At 40.0% G+C, this 24761-nt stretch overlaps 1 protein-coding gene across 1 annotated transcript; it reads right to left on the bottom strand.

Moving 5' to 3' along the window:
* Positions 1-159: 159 nt before the first annotated feature.
* Positions 160-24051, bottom strand: LRRC14B (leucine rich repeat containing 14B). The gene is made up of 3 exons (XM_048940729.1): positions 23111-24051; positions 5663-21421; positions 160-1041 (listed from the first exon to the last, which is right to left on the bottom strand). Exons 1-2 carry the CDS (start codon positions 24013-24015, stop codon positions 20776-20778), a joined length of 1551 nt encoding a protein of 516 aa, XP_048796686.1. The 5' UTR covers positions 24016-24051; the 3' UTR covers positions 160-1041; positions 5663-20775.
* Between the last annotated feature and the right edge of the window lie 710 nt (positions 24052-24761).

Genomic DNA, 24761 nt, shown 5'->3' on the forward strand with positions numbered 1-24761 from the left:
GTCTCTTTTTTTAGATCCAGCAAGTCTCATTTCAATGAGGACATGAGTGTGTAACTTGTGTACCGTTTCTAGCTGTCTTCATCTATGCTGGAGTTTTCCTGCTGGTTAAAAACCTCTGTCTTCCAGGCAGAAGTTCTGTTTACTCTTCTCAGCTCTGCCAACTGTTTGCATTCCTTAACATTTGAAATGGAAGACTACAATTCTACTCTTGCAGTTCTCACTTGTTCACTGAGTTTGTCGGGCTGGGTGTTCTTACATTTCTGGTCATCTCTCTGTTCAGCAGTTCAGCTTTTCCTCCTCACTCTGCAACACAAACTTTTTAGCTGCACACTTTCAGCCTCTATATTCATAAGACTAAGGAAGCATGAGAATATTCTCTGGTAGGAATAGCATTAGAGAAGCAGTATGCACCAAGGCTCCAGGGAATCAAGAGCTGTGCTAGACAGAACAAAGGGTTTTTCTTTGGCCCAGAGCACAGGTAAATAAACGTCTGACATTCACAATATCCAGCCACAAGGAGGCCCACTGCTCAGTTACGCCTTTCATGAAGAAGTCCCCTCTGTCCTGTTTCAAACTTCAGCCCTGCTGATGTTCTTTGATGCCCCCAGTTTTTAGTATTAACAAGGGATTGCCTGTTCACTGTCACTTCTCTTTTCTTTATGCTCTTTGTGCTTTCAGAAACTTCTTTCCTGTGCCTCTTTCAATTGTTTGCTTTCTGTGCAGCAAGAAACTACAAACTTTCTTGGTCATTTCTTCTACTGCAGCCATTCTAATACCGCCAGTCACCTTTTTTGCCTTCTTCACAGTTCCTTCTGTTCCAGTACATCATTTTTGATCTTTGGTGGAGATGGAGTAATCATGATTGCACAGACGCAAACAATCTCAGGATTGATCAGAGGATCCGAACATAGCAGTGTTCCCTCCTGATAACAACAGCTTTACTTTCTTGACTGCAGTTGAGATGAAGTTTTCACGGAATATCATAAGCCTAATAATTTACTCTTGAGAGGTAACTTTGTACGATTAGCTTTTTTCTTCCCTCTGTCAATACATTTATAACAAATAACAGGAATGAATTTTATCCACTGTTTGATTTTCCATTCATTTACACTTAGAAGTTCCCTTTGTAGTTCTTTGCAAATTTTCCCTGTCAATATTAAAACTGCAACAGCAATGGCAACAACAAAACTGGCATAATCCGCAAACGTAACGTTACTTCTTGTGACATGACTTACTGAAAATCTGTTGCCAATCATAATGTGTACTGCATTACTGCATTTAAGTGGTGCATTGCTGCAGGAGATACCAGTTCGTCCAGAAGCACTGGACCCTTTGGCATTGAATATCATCAGCTAACGTTAGCTAATCTTTCCACAGTGGTTTGAATATATGATTTTATAAGCATAACAAAGTTTATAAATGACGTTTTTAATATATATTTATGAAGTAGTATGAGAGTACATTCTCGTATCCAAAGCCTGTACCATGTCATATCTTGCAATGGGTTCAGACTAAGGTTGCTGATGCAAAGAACTGTGGCATTTTCTAGTCCTTTAGAGCTTCATTTCATATAACTTGAATGTTTCTGCCACCCCTACTTCTCTGTCACAGTATTATAAAAAACACTGGGAAAAAAAAAGGTAAAATCTTTCACGTGGTGAGGCAAGCAAAGATATCAAAGAGGAGTCAGGGCTTGAAGAAGAAAAGAATCTCCTACCAATACTTACACTGGAAGATGATTTTTAGAAGGGATGAGACCAGGTCTGCTTGTCACATGGACAGCTTTGAGAGGAATCAGGTAAGTGGGGAGAATGGATGAGTATCACAAAGAAAAGCATGCAGAAAGAAGTTTAATCCATTGTGGAAAGTGTGGGACAAGAAACTGGAAAAAATGAGGACATACTAAGAAGAGCACTGAAAGCCAGTTAGAAAACTGAAGGACAGGATGTCTGGAAATGTTAACTGTCACTTGGTGGCAAAGAAAGCAAGTATAAATATTCAGACATACATATTTCCCCTCTATAAACTCTGACTCAATCTTCAACTAGACAGCATGACTAGAAGGGAAAACACTGTGTTCAAAATGAGAAAGTTGTGGAATGGAAAAAAGGTAGGCAGTGACAAGTGGACTAGAGACATAGCCAGAAAAATATTTAAAAGGGGTATGGTAACAAGGTAGACTCATCTACCCTCCTACTGTGAGTCACACCTACTAAATCATTACTGTCATAACTTGTCATACTTCTGCTATAAGCCTGCACCCATGAAACCTACTAGCAAAGCACATCACAGTGCTTGGGCAGTATTTTAATAGTTGCAGTAATATATACTATGAATGAAGATATTTCAGCACTTCTGATGGCACACACAAGAGTCACCATTACATTTTAAGTTTGTGCTCTGAAAGGCAAAAACACCAGAGTTGTTAACCAAGTCTGTGGCTATTTATTCACACAAAAACTATGCTTTCCAGAAATGGCTGAAGTCTTCCTGATGAAGTTTGTTGTACAGGGCATGAGACACAAAATCAGAAAGTAAAATGCTCAGTGTCCAGGAAATGCAAAAGTGATTGAAGTTATTCTGTGCTTTATGGGAGACAACTCTACAACTAAACATGAAAAGATATTCTGCCCATAATTTAAACTCACTTGCATATTAACAATGATCCTATTGCTACATTAAAGTAATTTATCATTGGCATAAGAGTACATAGTTTTAAAGCATATTCAGGAAATAAGTCTTTGCTATATTAGGGGCATGCACTGAATTGAAAGGCCTTATTCAGACAAAATGTCATGCATTCCTTTTCTACAGTGAGATCCATAGCCCAGCTGAAGTGCATCTACACTGATGTGTGCAGCATAGGCAACAAACAGGAGGAGCTAGAAATCATTGTGCAGCAGAAAAACTATGACATGTCACCATCAAAAAACCTTGTGGAATCACACAACTGGAGCGCGGCAACATCTGATGGCTATAAGCTCTTCAGAAGGGACAGGCAAGGAAGGAGAGGCAGTACAGTGGTCTATGTATGTTAGGGAGTGTTTTGATTTTGTGCAGCTCAATGCTGGTATTGATAAAGTCGAATCCTTATGGGTAAGGTCAACAATGCTGACATCCTCGTGGGAGTCTGCTATGGACTGCCCAACCAAGATGAAGAGGCAGATAAAGTATTCTACAAGCTGCTGGAAGAAGTCACAATATTGCTAGGCCTTGCTCTTGTGGGGAACTTCAACTGCCCAGATGTTTGCCAGAAATACAGTACTGACCAAGAAGGGAGATCTTAAAGGCACAAGAGCAGGCCATTACCCTGTGCCATGAGACAAGCTAGCAGAGAAGAAGATTGACCTGGCTGAACAGGGAGCTTTCATGCTAGTGCTATTTTGTACTAGTTGTGCAGTTTCATCAAGCATGCTCAGTTCATCTTCAGAATGTTTGAGAAATGAGTCTGACAAATGCACAGAAAATAAAGTGATTCCCACTCTATGCAAATGAACTTGACTGAAATATTTCAGTTTTTAAAATATTTGTAGATGCTGTATTTATAGTGACTACTTTTTACACTTGAGTTGAGCATGTTGAAGCATAGGAAGTTCCGCACAGATGTGTGTAAGAACTTCTTCACAGTAAGGGTGATGGAGCACTGAAACAGGCTGCCTAGAGAGGTGGTGGATTTTCCTTCTCTGGAGGCATTCAAGACCTGCCTGGACACATACCTGTGCAACCTGGTCTGAGGAGCCTGCTTTTGCAGGGGGATTGGACTAGATGATCTCTAGAGGTCCCTGCTAGCCCCTACAATTCTGTGATTCTGTGTAAACAACATCTCTACAATGGGAGAAATCTCTTATCCTATTGTTTTATATGAAATAGGGTTTTTCTGACGAAAAAAAAAAAGCACTGCTTTATAAGTCAGTCAGAAGGCGATGTAAATATTGGCTTTGTCTGTAATGTTTTCTTTGTAAATCATCCTGATAACATACACAGAATCAATAATCCATTTTAACTTACAAAATGAACTTACAAGTATTTAGTTTAAATATAAGTTAAAAATTAGCCTCAGTTATCAAAGGTTGTCAGACATCAATTGTTTGACAATTTCAGCCAACATACTTTGATACAGATATATATTTAAATCACTAATAGAATGAAACGTGGAATTTCTAACAATTGTAATTTTGATGAAGGCATGATAGCAGAGAAAATAGTAACTTTTTCATCCAGATCTAGCTGTCATTCTCAGAATGAGGGAAAGGCTGTGGACGCTGTCTACCTAGACTTCATCAAAGCCTTCAATGCTGTCTCCCACAGTATTGTCCTGGAGAAGCTGACAGCCCATGGCTTGGACTGGTGCACTCTTTGCTGAGTAGAGAATTGTCTGGACAGCTGGGTTGAGTGACAGTGAATGGAGTTAAATCCAGCTGGTGGTCAGTCACTAGTGATGTTCCCCAGGAGTCAGACCTGGATGAGGCACTGAGTGTATCCTTATTAAGTTTGCAGATTACACCACACTGGGAGGATGCATCAATCTTCCTGGGGGTAGGAAGGCCTTACAAAGGAATCAGGACAGGCTGGATAGTTGAGCTGAGATCAATGGGATGAAGTTCAACAAGACCAAGTGCTGTGTCCTGCACTTCGGCCACAGTAATCCCAGGCAACACTACAGGCCTGGGGCAGAGTGACTGGAAGACTACGTAGAAGAAATGAACCTGGAGGTTGGTCAATGCTTGGCTGAACATGAGTGAAGACTATGCCTAGGTGGCCAAGAAGGTCAGTGGCATCCTAGCTTGTATCAGAAGTAGCACTGCCAGCAGGATCAGGGAAGCGATCATCCCTCTGTACTCAGCACTGGTGAAGCCACACCACGAGTTCTATGCTCAGTTTTGGGCCCCTCACTGCAAGAAAGACATTGAGGCCCTGGAGCACATTCAGAGAAGGTCAACAAAGCTGGTATGGGATCTGGAATACAAGTGTTATGAGGAGCGGCTGAGAGAACTAGGATTATTTAGTCTGGAGAAGAGGAAGCTCAGGGGTGACATTATTGCTTTCTACAACTACCTGAAGGGAAGTTGTGGTAAAGTGGGGGTCAGCCTCTTCTCCCTTGGAGGGACTAGAGGGAATAGGCTCAAGTTGCACCAGAAGGGATTCAGAGTGTCTGGATACCAGTCAGAGCCCAGGAAGCAGCAAGCATATTGAGCAGGGTCAACTAAGGAATTGCATTAAAACTACTGCCACCAAAAATGGTGAAATCTTAGTAATCAGAGATTCCTTGCTCAATGGGACTGAGCCCCCATCTGCAACCCAGATAACTTTTCTTGAGACATTTGCTGTCTTCTAGGTGCACACGTCAGAGATGTTAAGAAGACTCTACCACATCTAATAAAACAAGAAGACTACTACCTGCTCATTGTCATTTAAGTAGAGTCGCAAGAGACTGCAACAAGTTACAGAACTTTCAAAGGAACTTTGTATTCTTTGGAAAGATGTTGAAGGGATCAGGAGAACAAGTAGTGTTTTCCACTGTCCCTCCCGCTGGCAGCTGGGGCCGAGAAGGAAGGAGGAGGAGTATGATCAATGAATATTAAGATGTTATAATTACAAAATAAACAAGAGAGCTAGGCAAAGCAGATTATGATAACAAAAAGAGAATAGATAGAAAGCTTACCCTTACACTGGGCTTGCTTATGAAACTCCAGCAGAACAGATCTCCAGAAGAGATCCTTCATTGAGGTGAATTGCCTTCACCTGTGCTCCCATGGCTGACTCATTGCTTGCCTCTGGTGATCAATCAGAGGTTCAGGCCATGATTCAGCAGTTCCCATACAATAGGTCAAGTAAATTACTGGCTGAGGGGATCTGGAGACGTGGTGGGACAGTTCACATGACTGAGATGCTGTAATAGATGGCTAAATCCTCTGTAGGAATGACAGGCTGGTGAGGTGAGGTGTTAGAGTTGCTCTTTATGGGAGAGCAATTAGAATGTGATGAGCAGCACATGGGGGTGAATCATGGATGAGTGGAGCTTGGGGGTAAGAATTATGGGGCAGGCTAACATAGGTGACACTTGTTGTGGATGTGCACTACAGGCCACCTGATCAGGAGGATGAAGTTGATGTGGCCTTCTACAAACAGCTGGAAGTAGTCTTGCAAACCCAAGCATTGGTTCTTATGGGGGAATTGAATCATTCTGATATTTGTAGGATAAGCAACGTGGCTAGGCATTCATGGTCCAGAAGGTTACTGCGATACGTTGAAGATAACTTTCTGACAGAAGTGGTAGAGAAGCTGATGAGGAGGGGTGTGCTACTTAGCATTGTTCTTACTGGCAAGGAAGGGCTAGTCAGGGATGTGAAGGGTGGAGGCAGCTTGGGATGCAGTGGTCATGAGATGGTGGAATTCAGAATCTTGTGTAGCAGAAGTAAAGCAATAAGTAGGATTGCTAGCCTGGACTTCAGGAGAGCTAACTTTGACCTCTTCAAAGGCTTGGATGTATCCCATGGGCTAGGGTGTTAAAAATTGATGGTGCCCATAAGAGCTAGTTAACACTTTAACACCATTTCTGAGCTTAAGATTGGTGCATCCCTTAGAGTAAGAAATCGGGGAAAGGTACTCAGTGAGTTCTTTGCCTCAGTCTTCACTGGCTGCCAGGATTCTCCTATTTCTCACATCCCAGAAACTCTTGGTCAGTACTCAGGGAGCAAACTGCCCACGACTGTAGGGGCAGTGCAAGTCTCATGAGACCGCCTCATGGGACTGAATGTGTCTATGGGGCTGGACTATATGCATCCAAGGGTCCTAAGGGAGCTGGCTGATGTGGTTGCCAAGATACTCACCATCATATTTGAAAAGTTGTGGCTGTCAGGTAAACCCCCTGATGAATGGAAAAAGGGAAACATCACTCCCTTTAACAAGATTAACAAGAAAGTGAGGAAGGAGGACCTGGGGAGCTACAGGCTGGTGAGCCTCATTTCTGTGCCTGGGAACATTATGAAACAGATCTCATACAAAATATGTCTCCTAGAAGACATGTTAAGGTACATGAGGGATAAGCAGGTGATTTGAAACAACCAGCATGGCTACACCATGTGAAGGTCGTGTCTGACCTAATTTATGGCCTTCTATGATGGAGTGACAGCACTGGTGGACAAAGGGAAGGCAACTGATTTTATCTATGTGGACTTCCGCAAGGCTATTGATGTGGTTCCCACATCACACCGTAATCTCTGTATTGGAGAGGCATGAATTTGAAGGGTGGACTATTTGGCGGATAAGGAATCAGTTGGAAGGTCATAGCCAGAAGGTGGTTTTCTATGGCTTTGTTTCAAGATGGAGGTTGGTGACAAGTAGTGTCTCCCAGGCGTCTGTCTTCAGACTGGCACTCTTTAGCATCTTTATCAATTACATCAATGGTGGAATTATGAGAGGGTGGTGAGTTGCCCAGAGGAATTGTGGTTACCCAGACCCTGGAGGTGTTCAAGACCAGGCTGGATGGGGCCCTGGGCAACAAGATCTAGTATTTGATCTAGCAATTGGCAATCCAGACTCCAGCAGGTGTGATGGAACTTGATGATCCTCGTGGTCCCTTCCAACTCAAGCCATTCTATGATTCTGTTCTAGCTCTGACTATCAAGCAGTCTCCAGTTGCAAGGAATGAGTGAATGGGTTTCTAAAGCAACTTCAACTAGCAGTTATGTAGCACAGGATTTTAAGGGCAATAATGGCAAATACGTGGAAGGAAACATAAAGTATGAAAGAGGGACATGGCTGTTTCAATGGTTACTGTTCACTGCAATTACATCCCTGTGAGAGATTCTATCCATCTGGATGCACTGCTCTGAGTGCAAGGAAAACAAGTAATCCTTGAAAGATCTAGGGAGATCTTCCCTAGAGTGCAGCCTGAATTCTGGTATGGTGAGCTGAATGCACCTCTTCTGGGGGAGGGGAACTTCTTCAGTTTTATTTCTCTGCCTGGATGCCAACATATAACTGGATTGAAGAGATAACAGGGCTGGGCAGTCGGGAATGGAAACAAAAGCTTGAATGGCATGAGTTAAGCTTGCTAACAGTAGTCAAAAGGTATACTGAGAACAGGCAAAAGGCAAACCAGTCAAATCTTTTACTGTACAGGATGCATAACAAAGCAACAGGGTTAGCCTTCACCTGGGGACATGTGTAGATGGGAACCTGGTTGCAGTCAGTTACTGGCGTGCAGCTGGTTAGTGGCCCACGGTTGGTATAGCATACCTATCACCTACCAAGTGCATCTCAATACTCAAATGAAAAATGTGTTTATTCATGACATTATGTTGCAGCCTGGGACACACTATAGAAAGGCATTCTACTGTTTGCAGAGGAGTTAGAGCAAAAAGAAAGAGCAGCAGAAAAATAATACAGAGCATCTTTCATAGTTAAATAAATTTTTTGTGGCTTTGGTGTCTGGCACAAGTAGAAGGATAGGTGTGGTTGTCCCTCCTTAGTTGGTAGCCATTAATGAGACAATTTAAGTCATACGGAAATAGAAAACCAAAGAATAAAAATAAAATTTATTATCTTACTATTTAGCAAAAGCTTAGTGTTAGAGAGATTCTAAAACACAGTACCTGAATTTTGAGTAAATTTCTACTGCAAAGACCAGAAACAGAAGTGATGTATAATCTGTCACTGAGAAAAAAAAATATTTTGACTATTATTTTTTAAAAAATTCAAAAACTAAGAACAGTAAATTAACTTTATTCTGGTGCCATGATTTAGCAGATAAACATATTCTTTACTCTTATTCAGGTAGGTCTGTTCCAATATATTCAAAATATATTGGTATATATTCTGAAAATGCTTTCTGAATTGCATCCTGCTTTCATGCAGTTTTATGAACTGCTCTTCCTCTCTTTGCTTGAGTAAATTCTGTTTTCTGTGTTGCCTGTGTCCACAACTGCAGGTGTGACTTTTATCTTCAGATCATTTTCTGGCTGAGGTCTCTGGAATGCCAGTTACTGAACAGATTTTCATCCAGAAGAGGGTGAGGCAGCACATGTTAAAATAATAAAGCTGACCCACAGGACATATAGCCTACAAATAATGGAGCAGGGAGAAGAAGAAAAGCAAAGCACTTAAGTACCACAAAAATGAAACACATAGTGCCAGCAGGAGCCTGCTGTGGCTGTTAAAGGATAGCTACCATATAGTTATGAGATAGAAATAAATGCATTTCTCTGGTACTTGACTCTTTTTCCAAAATTTAGTAAGTGTAACTGTAGCAAGCGTGACTTTTTATTCTTTGTTTTTATTTTAGGAAGAATTGTTCAGCATGCAAACATGCCCACCCAACAATGTGTGACAGAAAACTATTCAAAACTAAAAAGAAACCAACCATATCCTTCCCTTCCTTCACAACCCAAACAAACACTTATTTTCTGACACACTGATAAGAATGGTTCAACACTTCTAGAAGGATTCACACGGATTAAGACAAAGCGTATAACCAGAGCTGACCTATTGTTAAATGAACTACTATTTCCAGAAAAAGTAGACTTGTCCTTGATGTCCCACAAATTTACACCAACTTTACCCAGTTTGACTGTCTACAAGAAGATACCATTTCTGTCTTCAGATCACGATGCTTTTGTCCAAGTGTGTTAAGCTTTTAATACAACAAACGCTACGGCCAGACAACCTGGATAGGAAGTGGTAGCAGCTAGTTAGTCAAAGCGTAACAAAGCATAAACTCCTTATGGACTTAAGCACTTCAACAAGCAGTTCTCCTCAGCAAGAGTACAGCACATCCCCAAAGCCTTCTAGAAATTTAGTCAGCTCTCAGATGAAAAAAAATACCAACTACCATTCATTTTCTGTCTTTTATTTCTATCAGTTTTAAACTAAATATGCACAGGTAGAAGCTTGAAGTGTGTGACAGAACTGAATGAACAGGAAAGCTGAAACAAATCTAAGATACAGAATTACATTTACCAGCATAGTGTCTGTGATACCCACTCTGCTACTTACTGTAGTTGGAAGCTAATATATTGATAAAATATATTGATATTGACAATCACTCCTCAAGACTTTGGACATTAATTTCTTACTTGTAACACATCCAGAAAAGCTAGGTTTTTCAAAGTGTTGTGTAGCCAAGTGAGCTAAAGCTGAATTTCTAAGTGTTTCTTTCAAGAAAAAGGAGAAAAAGCAGAACTTAGATTTTTCATTTGCAGAAATAAAATATAGCAGTTATTTGTAGCTTCTCTCATTCTTTCTGTTTTTAACTCAGTGTCCAGAATATTCTGCTTCTTGGAGAGAAGCAAAAAATAAAACAGGACATGTGCTTAACAGTCAAATTTGCTAATTAGAGTAACAAAGTGCCAGTTTTACTGACTTTTATCCTGCCCAGCTTCTATTTTTGGTGTTATACTGAAGGAACCAAGCAGTATGTGTTAACAAATTACAACTCTGATGGCAACGAAAGCCGAATGAGAAGTGTCCCAACTCAGAATAAGTGGGATCAAGGATTTACTTTGTGACAGTAAAATCTTCATGTGATTTTTGGACCACAGGTGCAGTTGCAAAAAGCAGAAAATAGTCAAATTTTTTAATGTAAAACTTAGCGCATTAAGCGTCGTGTGACTAATTTGCAACCAACACAGGCTCTGTGCAAATGCGTGAAGTTCTTCCTCAGACCAAGATGCATGCTGATCACAGAACTTCTACTCTGTTACTCAGTAATTTTCTCCTTTGAAGTGCTAAAAACAGCAAGAGAGAGGGCACTAAATGAATCATTTCCAGGTTATATTAGCTGTTACGACTGAGCATAATTGAGGCTTGCATCTACAAAGGTGACTTCTCAAAAAAAATAACTGAAGCTTTGCATTATTTTTCATTGTTGCTACTAGTCCTGATTTTAGCATATATAAAAATGGCATTTTACAAGCACTTGTTTGCACATCTGGACAGTCATGGTACAAATAAAGAAACTGGTGTTTCCTTGGATCCAAGAAAGTATAAACAAAGAAGAAATGGAAAGAAACCAAGTAAGATTAACAGTGTTCTTTTAGCATAGACTCGTTTTAGATTTCCTGGAGCATTATAATCCAGTGCAGATGTTCATTTGCCTCATTCTTGGCAACTCCTCAGTAACATTTTCTCAGGGATTCATTATCCCCTTGTTAATTTGACCTCAATTTTCTCATTCCTTCTATGTGACAACGAGCACTCAGCATGGTGTGAAATAAAGCTGAATATATGAAGAAATTACAAGATAACTGTAACACTGTAAAATTGCGTACAATATTGAGGTGATTAAAGCAAAAAATGAGATCTGTGTTTTTATTTTATCATTTCTTACAGTGACAACAGCTCATATTTATGAAGTCAAAATGAGTAGTTACAAAAGAAAATAAGAGAGATGAAACTAGTAATAAATGTAATAGTATGGACAGCGTTTACACATACTGATAAATTTATACAAATGTGCCTTACCAGAAGTTTTTTGAAAAACAGTCTTATGCATTAATCTCTCAGATAATTTATTTCTAGTCACAACATGATAACATCTAGGCAAAGAAGGGCAGTCAAGATCAGCTCTTCATTTCCTCCATAACACTGAAGCCCAAACCACAGCTAAGAAGCAGATTCTGACACTCTTAATATGGGTGTAAAAACAATACTGCCAAGTTCTTTAACTTCTGAGTTGTTATTTTCTTAGATTAGTTTGCCTTCATTTTGATGAAAAAAAGAAAGAAAAGAAAAAAAAAGGTAGCAGACTATTAGGATATTAAGCATATCAATTGATCATTGTAAGAAGCCTCATCAGGAACCTCTGCACATTCTCTCTCCTTGTTGTGCCAGGAACTCTATTGAAGATCAGAGCAAACATTTCAATCTATGATATATGCTACAAGTGTGACTGCCCATCTCTGGTGCTACTGCCACCTGAGCTGGCTTTGGACCTACCTTAATGGTAGTTTGTCTTCTGGTTGGACTCTAGGACCTACACTGTAGCTCTCTCACTGGCTCTGACTCCTGTTTCTGACTGGACCCCCTGAATGGACCCTGGATCTGAGCAATTACTTTTCCAGAACTGTCAATGGGCCCTGTTACTAGTACCCTACTCTGATTGACTAGATCAGATGCAGTAAGATCACTGCTTGTGTTGTGATCACTTTGGCTCCTGTCTTGCCTTCCCCTGCAGAACAGTTTGTTCTAGCTTCTCTGTGACATAGCTAAAAAAACTAAAACTGTGCTGTGGTATCGCAATTCTATCTCCATTAGAGTAAAACAATGTTATTAAAAAAAATTCAACTGTGAGAATATTTTAGGAAAATGTCTATTTGGATGAATTTCTGTTGAAGAGAAGAGCTGTTGGGTTTAATTTTTTCTCATATCTAGTTTAATCACACCTTTAATTAATTCACAGAGATTTTTAGGAAGCTTTGATCTTACAGAACCATAAAAGAAAAATGTTCTAACAATGGTCTCTTTTCTGTGGATCTTTCCTGAAAATCTCCTCAATAAAAACCAATAGTTGTATCTGTCAGGTTGCCAGGTAGTTTGAGTGGAGTGAGGATGCTAAAGTGCCGATTCTTCACTCCACACATGTTTTAGAAGGAGTATTTTCTTACTTTTTCAAAATTAATGAGCCCTGCAGAAAGTCTGATATCATGATAAGTTCTGGCTTTGGGAGAAAAGATGTTGATAATGCACCAATGTTTTAGTTGCTTCTGAGCAGTGCTGCACAGGGCCAAGAACATTTCAATTCCTTGTACTGTCAGGGCAGAAAGGAAGGCTGAAGGGGCACAAGGAGCCCCTTGCTGGATGTTAGTGCATTGAGGCAGTGGATGGTGCATTTCAGCAGCGGTGACAGCGATGTGAAAGACAAACCACAATCCAGACGGCCACACACAGCTGTCACACCATGAAATGAAGAGTGTCTCAATCAGCTCATAAGTGCAAAATGAATAATGGTGATGGCTGTGTTGAAAAGCATTGCTTTGTAGCAGAGAATTTTCTCTATTGAATGATGTTATTGTGCTCTTTGTACCTATTGTAGTTTCCATGTAAATAGAGGAGACATTACTTTCGTAGATATCTACATATGTGAGATACCACATTGAAATATTGCACTAAAAGAGTGTTATTGAATCAAAATTATCAGCCTTTGGAAGTCATGCCTGTCTTTTGGTTGCCGTGGGGAATGGAGGTATGATAAACTGACAGCAGATAGCAAACTGGGTGAAAACTTTTGTACAGTGAAACAGAGTTATCAGCTTGCAGCTATGAAATGGAGAATAAAAAAGTGTCAGGAATTAGGAGGTTTAAACTCTCCTCTTAAGAGGAAATCAGAAGCAAGCTGTTTCTAAGTTAGGCACAACTTGTCACAGGAGACTGAACTACATGAATGGCACCTCCAGAAGCTGTGTGGCCAAATGCAGAGTACACTGTTATTCAGTTCTCAGCATTCTCTTAATACAGCTATGAAGCTGACAAGCAAACCTAGTGACTATGTTCACTTTACAGACTGCTTCAAGTTTAGGAAAATAGAAATGCATTGATGTGATATTCAGCCCTTAATCCTACACGCATTCAAAGCTAGCATAGAATCTAGAATAAGGAACCTAATCTAACTTGAAAGCAGGCTCTGATTTGAGTAGGAGGGATGATGAGAGACTTCCAGATGTCTTTTTCATGAGACAAGAAGCCATTTCTCCTCTTTCACTTGCCCTTCCTAATCCATCACTTTTTGTCGGTTCTTAACCTTCTTCCTGTTCTCACTCTTTTACTACATTCTCCCTCCTAATTTTCGTTCATTTTCTTCCTTCTGCAAATGCACAGTTGGTTTTTCCGTGTGTACTGATTTGACTGGGATAGAGTTAATTTAAATAATAAACAGTGATTTGTATGGTGTTACATTTTGGATTTTGATCAAAACAGTGTTGATAATACACTGATGAACAAAAGTAACTATCATAGAATAATTTGAGTTGGTAGAGACCCACAAGGATCATCGAGTCCAAATCCTGGCTCCACACAGGACCGTTATAAATTGAAGCCATCTTTCTGAGTGCATTGCCCAAATGTTTCCTGAACTCCAGCAAGCTTGGTTCACTGTCCTGAGAGGGACAGTGTTCCAGTGACCGACCATTCTCTCATGATACTTACTCAGTTCACAATTAATTTGCATAAAAATCTTCAAAACTGGCTCTACTGTTTCTATCCAGATGCTTTAGTCATTGCTGAACAGTGCTTACAGAGCATCAAAGCCTCCATTTCTCATGATGCTCCAGCAGAAGTAGGTTGGGGATGCACAAGAGGATGGGAGGGGACACAGCCAGAACATCTGGTTCCAGGTGACCACAGAGGTATTTGATACCACATGATGTCATGCTCAGCCTAAGAGCTGGGTGAAGGAAAAGGCTATTTTCTATTATGCATGGTGAAGCCCTACTTCCTGAAAATGGCTGATCATCAGCCTGCCAATTGGAAACAGTGAATCTTCGTTTGACTTTGCTTGTGTACGTAGATTTTGCTTTACCTAATTAAACTGTCCTTATCTTACTCCACAAGTTCTCACACTTTTACCATCTCAGTTTTCTCTCCCATCCCACTGGGGGAGAGGATGAGTGAGCAGTTGTGTCTTGCTTAGCTGTCTCCTTGGAGTTAACCATCCTAGTTAACTCCAAGTTAACTAGCCCACACTTTTGGAGAACTTCTTCCATCTGTCAGACCTGTTACTTCTTTGAATTCCTATAACAGAACCACGTTTCCTTCCCCACACTATCTACAACATATTCAGATTATCTCATATCACTGTAGACTATGTGAGACTGAGGAAGGCTGATTCTGCAAAACAGCAATCTGTCACCTTTCCAAAACTCTCAGCCCACCTGGATCCTCTATTTTATAGAATCCTCACCCTAGAAACCCTATGTAGTTTCCCTCACCCTCTGAAGGGTGGTCAATTGGTAAAATTGTGGATCCCTGCTTTGTAGAGGCAGAAGTCAGAGTTCTAAAGCAAACGAGGTAGGGGCTGTTGAGCAAGCTTTGTCTTATGAACTATTCTGTTTAGTCAGTAGTTTCAATTAAAAAACAAACCATAGCTTTCTAGCATTTATGTTGGCATGTATGATTTTATTATCTCATCTAAAGGGAGCACTATCTTCATTGCCACAGTAGCACCCTCCTGTTTTCAGTCCTCTGTTGTTCAGTCTTGCAGTTATGCTACCTGCAGAGATGCTCTTCACCAAGGCAGATAAAATGTAATAGCAAAGGAAGACTTTCAGGAAGGGGGTTGGCTTTGCTCCCAAACTCCTCCAAAGAATTGGATATGAATAGCTTTTCTCACGCAGCATGCCATTTCTGAAAGTGGTTGCACTAAAGAGAAATGTGCACAGCTGAAACTGTTAAGGCAGGTAAATTAAAAAAAGCCAATATGAGTCTTTGGGATTACAGAAGACAGTAATACTTTGCACGGCTGATACAGCACCATAGCCTATGTGTCAATCCATTACTTCAGAGTTTGTCACCAATTATTTAATAACTTACTTTGCTAATTGCCACCTTTACCTTCTTTTCCATCTTTCACTTTTATTTGATCTTGATTCCCGTAAGGAAGATGGTAATGATTGCAACATAACCTTTCAGAAAGAGGCAGCAAGGATGCTCAGAAGAAAAAATTGCTTCAGCTTTGTTGCTGAAACAGTGAAAATCTTTCAGACCTGTTGTTCATTCCTAAAAGCCAATATTTCTTCCATTTTCCCATTCTGCTTCAAAATCCTCTGTTCTGTACATGGTTTCCCTACACACACTGTCCTGGTTATGTCAATATTCCATGTCATGACATCTTGCCACAGGCTGTTGTGTGCAGAGGCACAGTGCACTGCAGAGCAGTGCTTCTTGATTTTTTAGCAGCCTCGTGTAAGTTCTGACTCTCCAAGAAGAAGCTACACTGAGATGTACTACGTTCCCAAGGAGCCTCCACATGATCCCCAATTCTAGGTGATGGGGGTGAGACACTTCCAGATTTCAGCAGTGCAGTGAGCAGCACAGCTGTAGCCTTCCTCTCTCTCCCGTTTGAGTCATTAATAGTAACTATCTTTCTTATTATTATCTTACATTCTTCTACCATCTGTAGTAAATTTATTCTCTCTCCTTATCTTGACTGTGTTCTCCTTTTCTTTTCCCCCAAAGGGGAGAAAGATCCCCTTGCCCAGTCACACTTGAAATCACAACACACATAGACAGCTTATGTTTCTTACAGCAGCTGTACTCTGTCCCTGCCCCAGCATTATATTAATTCATAAGGGAAAATTTCTTTGCTACCAAGGAATTGCCAGCCATCTCACCTATAATGGAAGCTATTCTTCATGGCGTGTGGCTGTTCTGCCATGAAGGGCTTCTGAAAACAAAATTCCGCACAAAGGGGAAGGATCTTTATAACAACTTCCACTGATTTTGTCAAAATAAATCTACACATACAGCATTTCATAGTGTTTGGTATTTGCAAGCATTTGGAACTGTTGAGTGACCACAACTTTAGAAATGTTATTTTATTTAGTATAAATGCTGCTGGAGCATTAGTATCACAGTATTGTGAAACTGTACACATTTTTGTCCTATATTGCATTATTTTACTGCCCAAGACAGCTCAAAATTTGCAAACATAAGAATTTCATCTTTTGCAAAAACAGCAAAAGGAGTTGATCCTTTATCTTTATTGAACTTTGTGCTCAGTAATAAATCTAAATATGAGAATTGCTTACCATATAAACCTGTAGTTGACAGCATGGAAGTAAAACAACACAAAACAAAACAAATTTATTTTAAAAATCTCATAGCATTTTGAGTCCTGTTCCATAATTTAAAATATCCATAGCTAGCAATACCGACTACAAGGCTCCAGGTTGGTGCAACATAGAAAGATTGTCCTTTGGGAGGAGATGGACTAAACTGATACCTGTCTACTCCTGCACAGGATAACCTTTAATACTTAGGTAGCTGTTGCACTGGAGCTTCTACTGTAACAACAAAATGCGAAGTCCCACACATGGCAAGAGGAAGAAAGACCAGACACAGAATATAAATAGCAGTTCCTGAACAGGAGATACACAGGAATCCTTCTGGGAGAGAGCACACCTTCTTATTACAGTAAGCCTGGTCAGCAAGAAAATGTACGTCTTGGCTTGTATTTAAAGGCATCACTAATAACCATAATTAAGGAAGAAACTGAAGAACTGAAAGTTAAATGCCTGAGAGCTACAGATGGGATTTTTGCAAAGAAGCAACTGTTATCAAAGCAAAAGTAGAAGCTTTTCAACATTTGGAAAAAATTTGGCTGTAAAGGGACAAACAAAATTTAACAAAACAAAATTTAAAAAAACAACCAAACCAAAACAAACAGCAAACAAAACAAAGCCAAAACTGACTCCATTCCATAATGGTGGAAATCAGATTAGCAGGGTCTCACAGTTGTTGAAGTTCTGCCTTTTGGTTTCTACACTACCAAAGCAGGTATTTTAGTTAATACTACACGTCATAGACTACAACTTTACCACGTAACTGTAAACAATAAAAATTTTGCTTCGGTCCTATCAGAATGCATTTCATGTCGCTGCTCTGAAAAAAATGCCTCCTATTTATTTCCATGGAAACTACAATTGATACAGAGAGCAGCATAGTACTACTTGATTGAGCTAATTCTCAGCTACAGAACACTATTTTTCAACCTAATCACCAGCAGTGAACAAGAACTCGTAAAAATCTGCACCAGCAGAGGTTTTACAGATGCTATGCTAGGAAAATGCTGCCGGTGGAGTACATCTTTCACCAATCTGAAAAGATGGAAATCACAAGGCACTAAATCTGGACTATTAGGGGGGTGTGGTAGGAAAGTCCAAACAAGAGAGTCAGTGTGCTCCATAGTCTTCAAACTGGTAAGGAGCATGACATTATTATATTGCAAGAGAAAGTTTTTATGCATCTCTGGCCTGACTGCAAGTTTGAGCCTTCATCTTAGTCCGCGTTGTGATGAAGTGGTCAGAAGTGGTTTGTCCAGGTTCTAGGAAATCCTAAAGGATCACCACTTTTTTGTCCCCAGTGACATTACACGTTACTTTACCCTCTGAGGACTGCATCTCAAATGCTCCTTTCCATGGAGAATTCACATGTCACCACTCCATGGACTGCCGTTTTGACTCCAGCTTGTAGTGGTGACACCACATCTTGTCACCAGTAATGATGCATTCCAGGAAACTGTCACCTTTAGTCTGTAACTGGTTCAATAGGTCCTGACAAATTTGCATATGGTGTTCTTTTTTTCCCCATGTGAGCAAACTTTGCAATATCCCAGTGTTGCCACCATTATTTCTAATGCACTGAAGCCAATATTCGGCTCCATATACAGTTTCCTGGTCATAATCCACCTATTTGCATGGATTAGCTGATTGAGACACACTTCATTTCATGGTGTGACAGTTGCGCATTGCCTTCTGGAACATGGCTTGTCTGTCATGTCCTTGATGCCACTGCTGAAACACATCACCCACTGCTTTATTGTACTAATGTCCACAGTTTGGTTTACATAAATATTCAGCAAGTGTCAATGAATGAGTGTAAACAACTGCAATTTTTCCCACATGAAGGAACTAAGTTCCAATTCTTATCTTCATATGCACTTCTGTATCAGTCATAATTTTGTTAAACTGCTCCTCTATTGTCACCTGTTGCAATGCAATGAAATATAATGGAATCTTTGTGGGAAGGTTTGACCTCTACTGCCATACCATGAACATCCACCTCTGATGTCGTGGACCAATGTAATAAGATAGGAGACATTACTTTTGGAACAGCCCATGTAGAAGCTCACAAAGCCTTGAAAATGATGCTGCAGAGCAAATGGCTTCACAAAAACAGGATCCAAAGATAATGGACACATGGATCCATGTGCTCCAACCACATGTCAGCCATTCGTAACCACTCTGCATGTAGTGATGCATGTGCATTACTTCTTTAATGCTGTGTCCCCCATTGTTCATTCTAAAAGGGAATATTTGAAAAAGACTTAACAACTACTAATCCTCAGTGTGGAATGGGCACTAAAACTTTTCAGTGTCTCCACATCCTTTTGGCCCATACAGACGTAAATGGACAGCACAGCGTGCGTATTATTGAAAATGGAAAATGGGGAGAAGTTTGTGATAAATAAGTAAACAGAAGTGTGGGTCAGGATTGTTTTTTGGCAAGAAGAAAGCAGTGAGAAAGCTGCAGTAGTCATAAGGCATATAAATACTCCTAAATAAGAAGTAATCTATGAACAAACTATTTTGTGTGCATTGAAATAGGCAGGGCCAGGTTGTTGGAGCACAGTATGCTTCTAAAACAGTCTTCACTTTCAGACACAGTATTTTAGCTAGGCTGCTGCCAGTGTGCAGAAATTACTACCTGTAGGTTTACATCTATTCTAAAGGGAATAATCTCCCTGAGCAACAAAATATGCTGCTTCTCACACCAAAGATGCAGGTCTTCGGTCTCACAAAATTCAAACCATCTATGTTTGGCTGAAAAAACTTGAGTCTAGACCAGGATAGAAAGAACAGCAAGATCAGAGGGAGGAAAATGTTAAGAGTAGTAGTCAGTTGCCTAGGTCAGCTGTCAGTCCTCATACAAAAGGTCAAAGGGAGGCAAGAAAAAGGGCTGATCTGGAACTTTGTGCAAATATAAACTAGACTTTTTTCTTTTTTCTATGCCATGAATGTTTGGCTTGGCAACTTTGATTTCCTTTAGGTTTTTTTTAGCACTATGTAAACAAAAATTGTTCAAGTCGATTCATTGCAGTCTTCCCATCATACATTCATGGATCAAATATATTAAAAAGAAGAATGTAAGTTATGTACTTATTTAGCAGCCTTCCCTACCCCTTTTCCACAATTCTAAACTGTCTTTTGATTCATTTTTTTCCACACGACTCATTTTTGTATTACTACCATTCTCCTAGGCTATCTTTGAAAAACAGCTGAGAGCAGCCGGGTATATTCTAATGGCCAAAACCACAAATTCCACAAAGGGAGCATCTTGAGGTGCTTGCCTGTTGATATCACAAGCACAACTGTGCAGAACTGTGCCAGAACTTCTTTGTAAAATACATTTTGCCAGATTTACTTTGTATTGCTGGAGCAAGGTGAAGGGGAATCCTCTGCTATGAGTCAATCATTCGATTTGCCATGTGGAGAAGGACTTGGGGTCCTGGTGGATGAGCAGCTGGCCATGAGGCAGCAGTGTGCGCCTGCAGCCCGGAAGGCCAGCTGTGTTCTGGGCTGCATGAAAAAGGGGCGGCCAGCAGGGAGAGGGAGGTGATCGTCCCCCTCTGCTCGGCTCTTGTGAGGCCCCATCTGCAGCGCTGCGTCCAGGCCTGGGGCCCTCGGTACAAGAATATACAGTCACTGAGGGATCCTGCTGGACCTGGGGAAAGACTTTCTTGTCTTTTCTGTTTAGTTGCAAGCCTCACTCCCAAGTCTGGAGAAAACTGTAGAAGAAAGTAACCAATTTCAGACACCTTGTTTTACTAAGAAACAAAATGCTTTTTGTGTAAAATACTAAACTATTGAGGGTTTTCCCCTCTTTTGAGAACAAGCTGTATTTACATAAATATTATGCAGTAGGATAGTTTAAAAAACCTCTGATGACCATGAGCTATTAAAACAACATAAATTCAGCCCAGAAACTAAAGAAAACTGAAGACTGCTCAGTGAAGGACACTGTTCCAGATTGTCAGGCCAACACTGAAAACATGTTACACATTTAACTCATTTTGCTAAGAGAAGTAGTTAACTTTTCTAAAGTCTCTTTGAAGGACTTGATCAAATAAGCTCCCAGTTCATCATTTGTCTCCTGAACGGCTGCATCATAACTGCCAAAGAGCGGAGTTGAAGCTTTCACATCCTCCCGATTTGCTTGGAGTAAAATGAAGTTAAGCTCCTCTGCTATACTGTCATATTTTTGATGATCAAATCTGCAGAGACTGGCATCGTCAATTGGGTAGGTGATGTCAATAGGGTAGCAGTCCTTTGGAACTGGAAACTCCACAATTTTCAGCACTGGCAACTCGCAGAGAAATGTGAAAAGGTGTTTAAGTGCTTGGGATGACAATGGATTTCCAAGAAACTTAAACTCCTGCAGTTTCTGACAAGGGCTTAATGCTGCGATCAACATGTTGACATGAGTGTCTTGGATGTTACAGTCCTCCAAGACAAGACTCCTAAGCACTGGAGAGGAATGGCTAAGAAGCTTAAAGAGTGTTGATGGATAAAGTTCAGTAATATTGTGCCCGCTCAGGTCCAGTGTTTCCAAGTGATAAGAATGGATACTATTGGCTAAATAGATCATATCAGCATGGTTCAATGAGCAGTTAGAAACATCCAGCATCTTCAGTGGAGTTTTTAGTGGGCTGTAGAATTAAAAAGAAAAGGTTTTATGCCATGAAACTCTGAAAAACTATTTTCACAAAATTTCACACTCTGTTTTATGAGTGCAGCCATCAGCCGCAATCATTTTTTTTTAATCTCCTTTTAGAATGAAGCATATGCCAACAATGGGAAACATAGTTTGCTTCCCAAGCCTTTCATAACTCCAAATGTTTTGGTTTAAAGGGAATTGATTTTGTAACAATCTATGTGTATATTTTGTAAGCATTTATACGTTGTCAGGTTCCATTCCTTGCTGAATTAATAACAGATCATTACTACAATAAAAACATCAGTGACTTCTTTCACAAAGATGTTATCATTCATGAGATTTCAATCATGTCTGTTAAGGAAGGATTCAGTCCAAGAGGAAAGCCAATCAGCATTCTAACATATCAGTATTTATTTCTAGTTTTGTTTTTACTTTATGTATTTAAATGCCCAAGAGTTTTACATGTAATTTTGTTCTGAATTTTCAAACAGACATTCTGATGAAGAAGATGGTTGGGAAAAGTGTACCTGGGATTGTATGCAAATGTTTTAGTTGAATATAAAATAATATTAACTGATGAAAATAGAAAAAGAACCTCAACAAGAATTCTTCCACATGTCTCAACTGGAAAAAGATTAGAAACTCATCATTTATACATGTCGCTCCAAAAGTAATGCATCCTATTTGTTTCCATGGAAGCTACAACAGTTACAAAAAGCACAATAGTGAGCAAATTCTAGGCTCCAAAAATTATTTTTTCAACATAGTCGCCACCATTTTCACCAGTAATGAGCAATAGTCTGCATGCTGTGACCATGAAAATCTGCATGGAAGTCTGGAAAATGGCTTGTTTTTCACATTGTTGTTGCCACTGCTGAAACATACCACCTTCCTCTGCTAATATCCACTGTTTGATCTCTTACCAACATTTAAGTGAAGTGTGTTCTTTGTACAGGAGGAATTTTAGACCAAGCTGATCTGTTTCAAAACTTTTGTCTGTCTTTTTTTCCGATGCTCTGGAAAGCACATTCTCAACTTGATTTTCAGTTCAGATATGAACACAGTTCACTGGTAGCTTGTTATATTTTTAGGAACGGCCATTCTTTTATGGAAATAATTATGAATATTCATAGGTTAGCTTAATTTGCAGTAGAGAAAGGCATCAGATCTCTCCTACCCTGAGACTGGAAAATGCAATGAACAATTGAAATCAGTCTCTAATCAGTTTAATATCCCTCTAGCTGTCTAAAAATAAATTATCTGTGAAATCTGTATTTACTGTCCAATTTTTAGAGGAAAAACATTCACTAGAAATCCTGAAAAAAAGACCGAGTATGACTTAGATCTTGTATCAAAGGCCAGCCCAAGCTGATTGAGATATAAGCTCGATTGTGACAAACCTAGGTGTATCTCTATCTTGTGTTAGGAGCCAAAAGCGTATTCAAATCGTACTTATCAGATGGGCTCTGGAAGACTAACAAGAGCAATCAGCTTTTCTGATTACATTTGACAATATATTGACTTCTCCCCAACAAATACTCTTTCCTAGTTTTCTGCTTCCCATACTCACACACCTGAGATGAGATATTCTCACTTCACATATTCTATAATGCTCTCAAATTACTGATGGCACTCGTTGCTGTTCTTTACATTTTGACTGACAGTAAGATAAGCAAGTTACCTGAGCAGCTTCCGTATTCTTCCTGTGAGTATAGAAAATGCCAGACTGAGCTCAGTCAGTTGTGTCATTTCACCCATCTTTTTTCCAATGGTAGTAAGCATCAGTTCATCTGTAGCTGTGAGCCTCTGCACATTAAATGTGCGAGCTGGCAAGGTCAAAGACATCAGTAGAGGGAAGTGAATACTGTTGAAGAGTATTTCCAAGTGTTCCATTTCCAAGCGAACATTGTGAACTACTTCCAGTTTGCGCAACAAAGAAGGATCAGTGAGCTTTATGATGTAGAAGAACTTCTGCAAAGCCAGGTTGTCAGCTCTAAATGCCACACAGCAGATCTTCAGTGGACAATAACGTTTCTGCAGCAGGGCCTGCACTACCAGCTCATAGTTGCGTTCTGTGACAAACAAGTCTATTAGCACATCAATACTGATTTCAAAGGCACATGGCTTGCATTGCGTTTGTTGCAGGTGGACCAGCACTTCTAGACAAAGCTTTGAGAGCAGCTTAGTCCTGGCCCACCTCCCCATTGTCTTCTTACATTCACAAAGCTGAACTTCGACATCCTTTATACCAGTCAGGTCCACCACTTTCAACCTTTTCACACAGGGAGAAGGATGATTCAACACATAGTCTCTCAGCCCTGTTAGACAGCTCTCCAAGCACACTGAGCATCTTCTATGGCTCAGATCTTCCTGGTAGTCCACAGTAGTTCCCAGAAGTTTTCCTATATTAAAATCAGCAAGTGGCCAGGTCTCAACCAAGTCATGAATCACTTCCGTTTGCTCCAGTAAATAGCTGGCTTTAAAAAGAAGAGGAAAAAGATTATGGGCAACACTGCCAAGATTCTTCCTTGCAAACTCAGCATCTGACACGAACGCCTCAGCACTAAGGAACTGGAGAGACTTCATTGTTTCTTTGAACTTCTTGCTGTTATGGAGGGTGAGTTCTGGGTTTAATTAAAGATCCTAGTTGCTTATCACTTTCTATTTTTAACTACAGCTGCTGTTTGCTACTGAGGGAAACCTTGTTGGGAATGTAGAGTGAAGAATCACATGCTGATCCTCTGCTTTCTATTTTGGAGCTCGTACTCCAAGTCTGCAGCACATAGCTTCTAAGAGACCTTTTTTTTGAGAGCATTAATTCGTTTAAACGTTCATATTTATAACAAAACTAGCAACTAAGCATAAACGAGCCATAATGTTAAGATCAGAACAAGGTATATATATAAGAAAACTTCTGTATCTTTCCCATGCCATGCAAAACTTATACAACTTATTCCAACTTATACAAAGCGATCTTTATTCCACTTCCTTTCATGAAATATGCTACATTAAGATGAATAAAAACAAAGTGTTTCCTTTACATGCTGATTTCAAGAGAGAAGTCTCAGCACTGTACTCCTCCTCAAAACTATAGCTGTAAGGAAAAACTGTGGTGCTACAGTCACTGAGCTACAAAATGACCCTCTTTTTTGCCTGTCCTGTTCAGCAAGAAATAGTTAAATAGAGTGATTCCAGGCAAAAAGAAGAGAGATGTTAGAAAAGCCCAGAATTTTTGTGACCAGAACACTTGCCTGTGGTGAGAGACTTAGGCTTAAGCACAAGATAAGGTGAATAAGACAGAGCACAAATTGAAAACATTCTCAATTTCTAGG

The sequence above is a fragment of the Lagopus muta genome, chromosome 3 (genome assembly GCF_023343835.1).
Source record: "Lagopus muta isolate bLagMut1 chromosome 3, bLagMut1 primary, whole genome shotgun sequence".
NCBI lineage: Eukaryota > Metazoa > Chordata > Aves > Galliformes > Phasianidae > Lagopus > Lagopus muta.